This window comes from Amblyraja radiata, chromosome 6 (assembly GCF_010909765.2).
Source record: "Amblyraja radiata isolate CabotCenter1 chromosome 6, sAmbRad1.1.pri, whole genome shotgun sequence".
Taxonomy (NCBI): Eukaryota; Metazoa; Chordata; class Chondrichthyes; order Rajiformes; family Rajidae; genus Amblyraja; species Amblyraja radiata.
In genome coordinates this window covers 8,894,510-8,908,457 of record NC_045961.1, presented here as the reverse complement: position 1 = coordinate 8,908,457, position 13,948 = coordinate 8,894,510, and the positions used below count along the sequence as shown (strand labels likewise).

The 13,948-nt window shown below is 44.8% G+C and overlaps 1 protein-coding gene across 1 annotated transcript in view; it reads right to left on the bottom strand.

The window, feature by feature from the left end:
- The window catches only part of pgm2l1 (phosphoglucomutase 2 like 1), a 90,473-nt gene that overhangs the window by 60,389 nt on the left and 16,136 nt on the right, over window positions 1–13,948 (bottom strand). The window contains exon 2 of the mRNA XM_033022165.1: window positions 4,479–4,646. Coding sequence (XP_032878056.1) covers window positions 4,479–4,646 — 168 coding nt within the window. The remainder of the gene's footprint in view (window positions 1–4,478; window positions 4,647–13,948) is intronic.

The following is a 13,948-nucleotide window of genomic DNA, read 5'->3' as shown; positions in this document are numbered from 1 at the left end:
AGGTCGGAAGAAGGGTCTCGACCCGAAACATCATCCATTCCTTCTCTTATTGAAACATAAGATTATTAAGGGTTTGGACACGCTAGAGGCAGGAAATATGTTCAGAACCAGGGGCCACAGTTTAAGAATAAGGGGTAAGACATTTAGAACGGAGACGAGGAAACACTTTTTCTCACAGAGAGTTGTGAGTTTGTGGAATTCTCTGCCTCAGAGGGCGGTGGAGACCGGTTCTCTGGATACTTTCAAGAGAGAGCTAGATAGGGCTCTTCAAGATAGCGGGGTCAGGGGGATATGGGGAGAAGGCAAGAACGGGGTACTGATTATGGATGATCACATTGAATGGCGGTGATGGCTCGAAGGGCCGAATGGCCTACTCCTGCACCTATCGTCTCCTGAGATGCTACCTATCCCGCTGAGTTACACTAGCATTTTGTGTCTATTTTAGGATGTGTCTAGATGAGTACTGGAATCGCCTCAGAATTGAAGGCTAAGTGCTAAGTGCAGGAAGATGGGATTAATGTGGTTACGTGCCGGCATGAACCTAATGGGCAGAATGACCTGTTTCCTCACTGTATGGCTCTCTGACTTTTCCATCATGAAGGGCTCATTGTGTTTCTGTAACTGAAGGCATATAAATAATTAATCAGGAGAAACAATAAACTGACCTTGAGACCTTAATTAAGCAAATCCACAATTTAATTAGAAACAATTTTAAAATAGTATGCAAGATTTGGACAAATAAATATACACCGGCACTGTATGGTCTTTGCTCTGTCATTCAACCGAGTACGTGCCTCTTGAAACAGCAGAGGTCAAGGGCGTCATAGAGTGTCATACAGCACAGAAGCAGGCCCTTCGGCCCATCTTGCTCATGCCGACCATGATGTTCCATCTATACTTGTCCCACCTGCCCGTGTTTGGCCCATATCCCTCCAAACCTTTCCTATCCATGTACCTGTCCAAATATCTTTTAAATGTTGTTATAGTACCTGCCTCAACAACCTACTCTGGCAGCTCGTTCCATATACCCACTACATTCTGTGAGAAAAAATTGCCCCTCAGGTTCCTATTAAAACCTACCCTTCTCACCTTAGTTAAGAGTCAAAAGTGTTTAGTTTTCATATGTACCCAAATGGAACAATGACATTCTTACTTGCAATAGCATAACAGGTCTGTAAACACAGTGCCCCATAGATAATAATAAAACAATAAATAGTGCAATAAAAATACTAGTGCAAAACAAAACAGGATGGCACGGTGGTGCAGCGGTAGAGTTGCTGCCTTACAGCGCTTGCAGCGCCGGAGACCCGTGTTTGATCCTGACTACGAGTGCTGTCTGTACGGAGTTTGCAAGTTATCCCTGCGTGGGTTTTCTACGAGCTCTTTCCAGATTATGATAAAGGAAAGTGCAACGAGACCTGGGTGTCCTTGTACACCAGTCACTGAAAGTAAATATGCAGGTTCAGCATTCAGTGAAGAAAGCTAATGGTGGCCTTCATAACGAGAGGATTTGAGTATAGGAGTAAAGAGGTCTTTCTGCAGTTGTGCAGGGCCCTGGTGAGACCACATCTGGAGTATTGTGTGCAGTTTTGGTCTCCTAATTTGAGGGAGGACATTCTTGTGATTGAAGCAGTGCAGCGTAGGTTCACAAGATTAATCCCCGGGATGGCGGGACATATGATGAAAGATTGGAAAGACTGAGCTTGTATTCACTGGAATTTAGATGGATGAGAAGGGATCTTATAGAAACATATAAAACTATAAAAGTACTGGACAAGCTAGACGCAGGAAAAATGTTCCCAATGTTGGGGGAGTCCAGAAATAGGGGCCACAGTCTAAAAATAAAGGGGAGGCCATTTAAAACTGAGATGAGAAAAAACATTTTCACCCATAGAGTTGTGAATTTGTGGAATTCTCTGCCACAGAAGGCAGTGGAAGCCAATTCACTGGATGAATTTAAAAGAGAGTTAGTTAGAGCTCGAGGGGCTAGCGGAATCAAGGAATATGGGGAGAAGGCAGGCACGGGTTACTGATTGTGGATGATCAGCCATGATCACAATGAATGGCGGTGCTGGCTCGAAGGGCCGAATGGCCTCCTCCTGCACCTATTTTCTATGTTTCTTCCCACACTCCAAAGACGTACAGATTGTAGATTAATTGGCTTGATATAAGTGTAAATTGTCCCTAGTGTGTGTAGGATGGAGTCGGTGAGCGGGGTTCACTGGTCGGTGCGGAACGGGTGGGCTGAAGGGCCTGTTTCCGTGCTGTATCTCTAAACTAAACTAAAAGCTGAAAGAGGTGAACTTTCTACGGGTGCACAGTAGAGAGCATACTGACTGGTTGCATCATGGCTTGGTTCGGCAACTTGAGTGTCCAGGAGTGGAAATGAATGCAGAACGTTGTGACCACTGCCCAGTCTATCATCGGCTGTGATCTCCCCACCATTGCAGTCGCTGCCTCAAAAAGGCTGCCAACATCGTCAAGGACCCACACCATTCTGGCCACACACTCATCTCTCCGCTGCCATCAGATAGAAGGTACAGGAGCTTGAAATCTGGAACATCCAGGTTCAGGAATAGCTGCTTCCCCACAGCCATCAGGATATTAAACACGACATCGAACAAACTCTGAACTATAACAGCCTATTGGACTTGATCTGTTTATTTATATGTATATATATATATATATATATATATATATATATATATATATATATATATATATATATATATATATATATATATATATGGTCTATGATATATAGACACGCTGAACTGTTCTTTATTTATGCTTACAATACTCTGTTGTGCTGCAGCAAGTAAGAATTTAATTGTCCTATCTGGGACACATGACAATAAACTCTCTTGACTCTTGACTTGAAAGACTAGTGCAACCAAGACAGTTTATAGTTTGAAGTTTAGTTGGTGCAAGTGACTCGGGAGGTGACAGGTGGAAATGGTAATGCTGGCATCTTACAGATCGAGTAGTGGGTACACATCAGTGTAAGGCGAGAACAGGATTATGCACATCTCCGACATTGTTCCCACCCACTGGTCAAAGAGTTAACCAATTGTTCATGTGTAGAAAGCAATGAAGGAAGTTTACACCGAAGATAGACACAAAAAGCTGGAGTAACTCAGCGGGTCAGGCAGCATCTTCTCCGGAGAGACGGAATGCGTGATGTTTTCGGGTCGAGACCCTTCTTCAGACCGAGTCATTGGAGAGGGAAACGAGAGATATAGAAGTTGCATGGAACAATGCCAAATGCAAATTAGAGGAACAGCCACTCCTATTTCACTTGGGCAGCTTACAACCCAGCAGTTTGAATGGTGATTTCACTATCTCAAGTAACCCTTTCATTCCCTCTCTCTCCAGCCACACCTCACCCTAGTCACCATACTAGTTTCAGCATCGTCCTGTTGAGTTTCACTTTCTGTATAACACGTTATCACCTTCCCCACAGCCAACAACGGATCATTGTGGGCTCCACCTTTGTTTGATCATCATTGCTTTTTGCATACGTTTCATTCATTTGTTCAATGTACATTCTAAACCTCTCGTTTCCCTCTCCCCTGACCTCAGTCTGAAAAGGGTCTCAACCCGAAACGTCACCCATTCCTTCTCTCCAGAGATGCCGCCTGACCCGCTGAGTTACTCCAGTCTTTCATTCTTTCAGAACAACTGAATTACTCCAGTCTTTCAGAACAACAGACAGTCAAGCATGTCATCTCTCGGTGCCCGCTCTATCACCCACCAAATGGAGCTCAGGGCCTGGCAGACATTGACGCAGAGACAACAACCTGGCTGCGCAACACCCGGCTTGAGATCTGACTATTCAATAGACAATAGGTGCAGGAGTAGGCCATTTGGCCCTTCACGATTGATCATCCCCAATCAGTACCCCGTTCCTGCCTTCTCTCCATATCCTGACTCCGCTATTTTTAAGAGCCCTATCTAGCTCTCTCTTGAAAGCATCCAGAGAACCTGCCTCCACCGCCCTCTGAGGCAGAGAATTCCACAGACTCACCACTCTCTGTGAGAAAAAGTGTTTCCTCGTCTCCATTCTAAATGGCTTACTCCTTATTTTTAAACTGTGGCCCTTGGTTCTGGACTCCCCCAACATCGAGAACATGTTTCCTATCTCTAGCGTGACAAAGCCCTTAACAATCTTATATGTTTCAATGAGATCCCCTCTCATCCTTCTAAACTCCAGAGTGTACAAGCCCAGCTGCTCCATTTTCTCCGCATATGACAGTCCCGTCATCCCGGGAATTAACCATGTAAACCTACGCTGCACTCCCTCAATAGCAAGAATGTCCTTCCTCAGATTAGGGGACCAATTATTCCTTTGGTTTATGTTTCATTCGCAAGAAGAAGAGAAGACTCCAGTCTTTTGTGTCTGTAACCAATTGTTCATACTCTCCCTAGCATTGCACGGACTTACAAAACAAAACCGGTCAAGTGTTTGGACGGGTTACCTGAGTGGACTGTATGATGGTCAAGTCGTTAATGCAGGAGAAGCCTGCACCCATGGAGGATCGCAGCCCCGCCGTGCCAAACGTCATTCTGTAACACAGACGATCACGCAGTTCCTTCTTCTTCCCATCGTGATGGAGCTTCTCAATCTCAGCTTTAGTCTTGGGATTCTGTGAACAGTGAAATAATAGATACAAGCAATGGAACATACTGTAGCAAAAATCCCTTCCTCTGCCCATTTTACAGCAATCGATAAACGATACGATACGATAGAATGTTTAAGAAGGAATTGCAGATGCTGAAAAAAATCGAAGGTAGACAAAAATGCTGGAGAAACTCAGTGGGTGAGGCAGCATCTATGGAGCGAAGGAATAGGTGACGTCTCGGGTCCGAGCCTTCTTCAGACCCAAAAACGTCACCTATTCCTTCGCTCCATGTATGCTGCCTCACCCGCTGAGTTTCTCCATTATTTTTGTCTACCTTCAACACGATAGAACGTTATTTACCCCAGGAGGGAAATTGGTTTGCCAACAGTCATAAAACACAACAAGATGCATGAAATTAAAGTGACAAATGGAAAGTTGAGGATTGGGGATGTGCAATGGTTGGGGGAGGGAATCAGTTTACCCTACGATTGAAGGGGGAGTAGTTGCTTTGTCTGAGCATTAGGGTTAGGTTAGATTAGTAGGGTTAGGGTTAAATTAGGGTTTGATTAGTACGGGCAACAGGGGTTATGGGGAGAAGGCAGGAGAATGAGGTTACGAGGGAAAGATAGATCGGCCATGATTGAATGGCGGAGTAGACATGATGGGCCGAATGCCATAATTCTGCTCCTATCACATAAGAATTTATGGGCACCACTATTCTATATTATTAACCAGGGTAGGACAATCTTTGATTACGTTGGCTGCCTTACCGAGGCAGTGTGAAGTGAAAATGGAGTTGATGGTGGGGAATCTGGTCTATGTGATGGACTGGGCTGCAATCTTGGGCAGTGTTGTTCTCAACCCAAGCTGCGAGGATGCTTTGTATAGAGGTACAGGAGGCCATTCAGCCCGTCTAGTTCAGTTTTTTTTAAAGTTTAGTTTACAGATTCAGCGCGGAAACAGGCCCTTCGGCCCACCGAGTTTGCGCTGGCCACACATTAACACTATTTACACTTATACCGAGTATGCAAACCCAAGCCAATTAACCTACAAACCTGTACGTCTTTGGAGAGTGGGAGGAAACCGAAGATGTGGGAGAAAACCCACGCGGTCACGGGGAGAACGTACACACTCCGTCCAGACAGCACCCGTAGTCGGGATCGAACCCACGTCTCTGGCGCTGCAAGCACTGTAAGGCGGCAACTCTACCGGCAGCCCTTGCTGTCCTGGAGGTCCCCTCAGTTACACTTCGCTCCCCTGCTCCTTTCTCCCCACTTAGTTTTGCTTATTATAGTCTTGTGTACAAAGATACTCAGAGGTTTAATTTGGTTCAAGTATTATAAATCCGCTAATGCCCTTCAACAAATGTATGGGCAAAGCCAGCTGGACAGAAACTAGAGAGGAAGCAAACGCACCCAGATCAGGAAATGGCACAGAGCCAACACATAAAATACTTCTGCAAAATATTGGCCTGTACATGTACAACTAAATTCGTACACAGAAATGAAAGCCGATGAAAATTAGACGGTATGAGCACACCTCAATGCACAGTGCCAGGTAATGTGCTTCCAAGAAATATACTTTAGCTGATAATAGCATAAATTCACTCTGCCCGCTGCTACCAAAGGCACAGACAGAAGCGCTCAGGAATTACATGAGCAGAGAAACACCTACATTGGCTCCAGAAGATCAGTCCATGCTTTAGGTAGCCAGAGATCAGAGCGGCCTTTATAAATGTTCACTTTAATAAAACATGCCACCTCAACATGCTAGATTATAAATGTCACACAAGAATAGTGCAGCTGAGCAAACAAGAGAACAAAGCTGTAAATTCCTTCCCCAGTAATGGGAGGCCCATCTTAACCTCAAGTCTACTCCTGGGACCAGTTTACAATGGGCGGTACAGTGGCAAAGTTGATGCCCTACAGCGCCAGAGACCCGGGTTCGATCCTGACCATGGGTGCTGTCTGTACGGAGTTTGTGCGTTCCCCCTGTAACTGCTTGGGTTTTCTCCGGTTTCAATAAACAATAGACAATAAGTGCAGGAGTAGGCCATTTGGCCCTTCGAGCCAACACTGCCATTCCATGTGATCATGGCTGATCATCCCCAATCAGTACCCCGTTCCTGCCTACTCCCCATATCCCCTGACTCCGCTATTTTTAAGAGCCCTATCTAGCTCTCTCTTGAAAGCATCCAGAGAACCTGCCTCCACCGCCCTCTGAGGCAGAGAATTCCACAGACTCACCACTCTCTGTGAGAAAAAGTGTTTCCTCATCTCCGTTCTAAATGGCTTACCCCTTATTCTTAAACTGTGGCCCCTGGTTCTGGACTCCCCCAACATCGGGAACACGTTTCCTGCCTCTAGTATGTCCAAGCCCTTAACAATCTTATATGTTTCAATGAGATCCCCTCCTATTCTTCTAAACTCCAGAGTGTACAAGCCCAGCCGCTCCATTCTCTCAGCATATGACAGTCCCGCTTTCCCGGGAATTAACCTTGTAAGCCTACGCTGCACTCCCTCAATAGCAAGAATTGTTTCCTCCGACACTCCAAAAACTTACAGTTTTGGAGGTTAATTGGCTATTGTTAATTGTCTCCAGTGGGTGTAGGATAGTGCTAGTGTACCGGGATCGCTGGTCGGCACAAACTCGGTGGGTTGAAGGGCCTGTTTCCACACTGTATATCTAAACTAAACCACTAATCATGTGTAAGAAGGAACTGCAGATGCTGGTTTAAACCGAAGACAGACACAAAAAGCTGGAGTAACTCAGCGGGACAGGCAGCATCTCTGGAGAGAAGGAATGGGTGATCTTTCGAGTTGAGACCCTTCTTCAGAGATGCTGCCCGTCCCGCTGAGTTACTCCAGCTTTGTGTGTCTATCTAAAAAACTAAACACTTCCAGATCTATTTGGCTGGGCAGTGAAGAAAAGCGATTAGTTGGTCCCTGTTTATAGTATGTCAGCGATTTCACAGGATGTTGATAGTTTGCATTTATTTATCAAGATGGCAAAGCCAGCGGGGTTGTTCAGGGACAATTCCAGACCAAGCTTGAGTTCCTTACTAACCACAGACACCTTTCGATAAGCGAGTTCGGTATTCCGATTGCACACGCCCAGGTCAAAGGTCACTATGCATAAACAGCAGTGGAGCAGTGAACCTTCATTCCTTCTGTTTTTTCCAGCTTTGATTCTTCTAGGTAAGAAAATATTGCTTTCAAACTATGAAATAGTTGTATTTATTGTTCCTTTGATAAAAGCTAAGATTGTTGTCGTTTTTATTGCTTTATTATGCTTTGGTGATTAAGCAAGTTCGTGCTTGTCCGTGGTCGGTGTCAGGTCAGTGTCTGTTGAGTTGCTGTTAACTGTTGCCTTATTAAGACAAGGCTTGCGCATTATGACCGGCCACAAGGAAAGGTTGGGCAGCATCTATCGCTGGCAACAACACATCCCCTCAATAGACTCCTCTACGCCAAGACGCCTCCGGAAAGCATCCTCTCCTATCATACAAAGCTTGAAAGCACGTAATCCACTAGATGAAAGAATAGCTTCTTCCCAGATGCTTCTTAACAGATGCTTGAAAGGACCTCATAGGCCAAGGATGAGATCCTGATCTTCCAATCTTCCTTGTTACGTCCTCATGAATGGTCAGATTTGCCCGACAGCAGCAAAACGTTTCCCCACTGTTTCTTCGGTAGACACAAAAATGCTGGAGAAACTCAGCATGTGAGGCATCATCTATGGAGCGAAGGAATAGGTGACGTTTCGGGTCGAGAAATGTTCAAAATGGTGACACTGATCTGACGCCGGCAGTCGCCAAAAAAAAAATCGCCAAGTGGGACAGACCCTGAAGATACAGAGTGCAAAATATAACCTCAGCATTGTAGCGCATCAGTTCTTTGAATTAGATCCTCGTTGGTTCAACCCAAAGATGATCATTCTTTAAGAACTGGTGTGAAATGGTAGTACACAATTTTCCTATTGTCTATGCTACATGGATACAGCTAAAAGATCACCAGGTTTGTTGAGTTTTGCTTGTTGAGTTTGTCGGTGATGGAGAACTCGCCTGGGGAAGGGGCAATCATTTCAGGCTAGAATTTGTAAACTGATTCGTTGCCTTCTTGTTACACACACCACCATGCTGCCAGCTGTCCGCCCTGCCTCACACAGCGTTACATAAATTGTTGATGACAATGATTGTTGATATAAATTATAAATGGCAGAGTTCTGGAGAATGCTGTTCAACGGGAAGAGCGAGCGGCACAATTACATAGTTTTCCAAAAGTGGTAAAGATGCGAAGGGCGCGACTCTCGTCTGCAGCGGCCTCTGCAGTCCGTCTGCGTTTTTATTATTTTATGTCTATGTTTTTTATGTAGTTTTTGTTATTTTTGTTGGGGTATGTGTGTGGGGGGGTGGGGGTGGTGTGGGGGGGTTGGTGGTAACTTTTAAATCTCTCCCTGCACGGGAGACCCGACCTTTTCTTTGTCGGGTCTCCGTTGTCGTTGGGGCTGCAACGAGGAGCGGCCTCCAACAGGAAGACCGGGGACTCCAGTGCCGACTACTCACCTCACCGTCGCGGAGCTGGCCGAGTCCAGAGCGGGTGGAGCTGTGGTGGACGCTGCTGCGACCCGACCCCCGGAGATTCGGTGGCTGCAACTGCGGGTTTGGCGGACGGCACCGGGAGCCCGCGGGTACCTGGAGGGAGACCGCTTTTCAGGGCTCCCGCAACGGCGACTTCTCCCGCCCGAGTTGCGGGGTTGAAGAGCTCCTGGAGCGGGGCCTACATCATCGCCCCGCGCGGCTTGGAATGGCGGCGGGTCTCTGCGAGCGCACGCCGGGGGCTCTAACACCAAGACCCGGTGCGCGACCTTGCATCACCCGGCGTGGCTTAAATGGCCACGGGACAATTCGCCATCGCCCGCCGGGGGCTTTGACTTTGACTCTGACATCGGGGGGGGGAGTGCAGTGGAGAGAAAAGTTTTTTTGGCCTTCCATCACAGCAATGTGATGGATGTTTATGTAAAATATGTTGTGTCTTGGGTCTATTTGTTTGTAATGTATGGCTGCAGAAACGGCATTTCGTTTGGTCCTCAAGGGGTCCAAATGACAATAAATTGAATTGAATTGAATTGAATTGAATTGAATGCCTGCCTTCACCAATGGGGCACCGTGTACAGCAGTTGGGATGTCATGTTACTGGTGTACAAGACGTTGGTGAAACCGCACTGGAATATAGTGTGCAGCTACAGTTGGGAACATGAGGGAAACTGTGATTTGGCTAGAGAAGGAACATAAAAGATTCAAGAGAATGTTGCCGGGATAGGAGAGCTTGATTCATTGGAGGGACTCACTGGGTAGGACAGGTTTAGAGGGACTTGGGCCAAACGCAGGCAGGTAGGAGTGTAGCTGGGACACGTTGGCCGGTGTGGGCAAGTTGGGCCTGTTTCCACGCTGTATCACTTTGTGACTATGACTGGAACAACTGGGGCTATTTTCTCTGGAGCGAGGGAGGCAGAGAGGGTTATCTTATACAGGTTTATAGACTCAAGAGGGACATAAATACGGTAAAACACAAGTCAAAATGTCAAAGCTGCTCTCCATTTCATTTCTCGCAATGACGACAATAGCCAATATTTTCTCTGTTGTTACAACTGCAAGATCTAGGCTGTTATATTGTGTAGCATCTGGGTTTCCATAACTTTGTTTCCACTAGTGGGAGAGTTTAGAACTAGAGGCCATAGCCTCAGAATTAAAAGACGTATTTTTAGGAAGATGAGAAGAAATTTATTTAGTCAGTGGGTGGTGACTCTGTGGAATTCTTTGCCACAGACGGCTGTGGAGGCCAAGTCAGTGGATATTTTAAAGGCAGAGATAGATTCTTGATCAGTACGGGTGTCAGAGCTATGAGAAGGCAGGAGAATGGGGTCAGGAGGGAGAGATAGATAGCCATGATTGAATGGCAGAGTAGATTTGATGGGCCGAATGGCCTAATTCTGCTCTTATTACACGACTTCATGAATTTCGCAAACTGAGTGTTGCAAGTATTTTGTGTTAGGCTCCCCAGCGCAAAAACATGGCTAATCTTTGAAAGGGATCACCAATCTTCATTAAAAGTGGTAAACTAAACTTTTTTTTTTTATTCTACAGGTTATTTAATAACAGTATTAGGTTTTAAGCTAACAATAATGTTAATATTATTTATTCAAATTCAATTGTTCTTCAATATTACTGATTATAACAAACATTTAAAAGCATGAAAGCTAGACACAAAATGCTGTAACTCAGCGGGACAGGCAGCATCTCTGGAGAGAAGGAATGGGCAACGTTTCGGGTCGAGACCCTTCTTCAGACATTTAAAAGCATGAAATCGGCTACCATTAGTTGGAGACTGTCAGAAAGAGGAAGTGCAGATGCTGGTTTATGAAAAAAACACAAAGTGCTGGAGTAACTCAGCAAGTCATGCAGCATCTCTGGAGAAGCTGGATAGGTGACATTTTGAGCTGGGACACTTCGCATAAACCTGCTTTGATTCAGTTACAAGTCCACACTCTCTGAGCTTTGCAGTAATTTAGATGACTCCACCCCACATATTAATGAACAACCCAGATCACTATTCCATACCAATGTGTAAATTAAAATCAATGAATATTTTGCTATTTCAAGTATAAAAGCCTAGATTATGTTATTGGAAGACTACCACTATGTAATTAATCTTTGAGACAGTTATTTCCCATTATACCAGCATCCGTACTGATCAAGTAACATCAAGGTGCAAATGTCCAGAGACTTGATCGACACACGCACAGAGTAATACAGCTTTACAGCACGGAAGGAAGCCCTTCGGCCCACCTTGTCCATGCTGACCGGGTTGGCATATTGCATTTGAAAATCACGGCCATGGCAGCAGACTGCGAGGCCGTTGGGACACGATGAGGTTCAAAAGGCTCATGAAGCTATTATGGGAGTAAGTACGGATGGTGGTGCAATGGGAAATAATTACATCAAAGATTAATTACGTTGTGAAAGAATTCCAATAACATAATCTAGGCTTTTATACTGGAAATAGCAGAATATTCATCGATTATTTTTTTTACACATTGGTGTAATAATGATCTGGGAATTTCATTAATATGTGGGGTAGAGTCATCTTCATTTCTAAAAAGCCCAGATTTTGTGAAGGTCTTGCAACTGAAACAATGCAGCTTTATGTGAAGGGTCCCAGCCAAAAACATCACCTACACTGGTTCCCTGCGGATGCTGCATGACCCAATCAATCAATCAATCAATCAAACACTTTGTCATTCAAAAATACACCAACAAATGCAAATCTGAATGAAATTTAGTTGCATCTGGCTCACCGTGCGCCATAAAATAACAAAAGGATAAAATAGATAAAAGATAAAATAGATAAAAAGATAAAATAGATAATAGTGGCGGCACATTATATGGAATTCAAGAGTCTGATGGCTCGGGGGAAGAAGCTGTTGCAAAACCTGGCCGTTCTGCTCCTTATACTGCGATACCTTTTACCCGAGGGCAGCAGAGTGAACAGTCCATGATGGAGATGTGTGGGATCGTTTATAATGCTGTTGGCCTTGGACAAGCAACGTTTGCACACAATGCCCCGGATTGAAGGAAATGAAGTCCCGATGATTTTTTCAGCCGTCCTCACCACTCTCTGCACAGATTTCCAGTCGGAGGCTTTGCAGTCCCCAAACCAGACAGAGATGCAGCTGGTCAAAATGCTCTCTATGGTGCCCCTGTAAAAAGTGGTGAGGACGGGATGAGGGAAGGCGAGCTCTTCTCATCCGGCGCAGAAAGTGCAAATGCTGCTGTGCTCTCTTAACTAGTGATGCGATGTTTTGTGACCAGGACAGACTGTTCATGATCTGCACCCCCAGGAACTTAGTGCTACTGACCAACTCCACATCGATGTTATTAATGTGTAGTGGTGTGTGACTGTGTCGGTTTCTCCTGAAGTCAACGATGACCTCCTTTGTTTTGTCAACATTCAGGATCAGATTGTTCGTGTTGCACCAGTCCACCAGTTGTTTCACCTCCTCCCTGTAAACCAGTTCATTGTCGTCCTGAACAAGGCCCACCACTGTTGACCCGCTGAGTTACACCAGCACTGTCTTTTTTTTTTGCAAACCAGCATCTGCAGTTCCTCGTTTCTACATGTTTATACAGTTAACACATCATCCTAGTCATTCATCATTCTTTGTACTTGCTGACATACACTGCCTCTTGAACAAGAAACACTTTAGTTCCAATTTGTTTTCATGCCGTTGATGAAGCCGAATTTTAGTTAAAAATATAAGAAGATATTAAATTGGCTTCTGGGCTAGCTTACAGCTTATATTTAGTCTCAAATTAGGCTTGTCTCAGGTTGCGGGTGTGTGAGATAATAAATCCTATAACATTGTCTCCCAAGTGATAAGCAGAGAGGAGAAGCTAGAGAGATCTCTTTGAGATAAGATGCCGTAAACCAAGTGTCCTATGTTTATGAGGGACCAAGTGACAGAGAGGAAGCAGCGAAAGAGCTAGGGTGATCTCTTTGAAGATAAAATGACCTAAACCAAATGGCCAATGTTTTTAGTATATCTTGTACCATGTAAACAAAATGCCTTTGATGTGATGCATTCTGTGGAAACCTTTTATCTCTACCTCTGACCATGACTAATGTCTGTGGAATGTGCTAAGAGGACAAAAAAAACCCTATTTAATGCAATGTAGTTCTGTTGTTCAGAGAAGTGGTCGGAGGACAGTCGAGTGTCTACATAGGTCACTTAGCTGGAATTCTCGCTCCCTTCCATCGGCCGATAATAAGTAAAGTTTTGAACTGGTCTACCAAACAGTTTGTGTGGTGTCTGTTTATTAAGAAGCGAACCTGGTTAGTTGTTATAAAAGTAGCTTTTTCAGCGTCACCCCTCCACCTCTCTTTAACCTCCTTGAACTCATATAAAAACTGACTCTAAAAGTTTCTTTAGATATGTAAAAAAGAAAAGATTAGTGAAGACAAATGTAGGTCTCTAACAATCAGAGACAGGTGAATTTATAATGGACAACAAAGAAATTGCAGAAAGAGTTAAACAAGTACTTTGGTTGATTGAGGAAGACACAAACAATCTCCCAGAAATACTAGGCGACTGAGGATCTAGTGGGAGGGAGGAACTGAAGGGAATTCACATTAGTCAGGAAATGGTGTTAGGTAAACTGTAGGGACTGAAGGCAGATAAATCCAGGGCCTAATGGTCTGCATCCCAGAAAACTCAAGGAGGTGGCCGTAGTAATCGTGGATGCATTGGTGATCATTTTCCAATGTTCT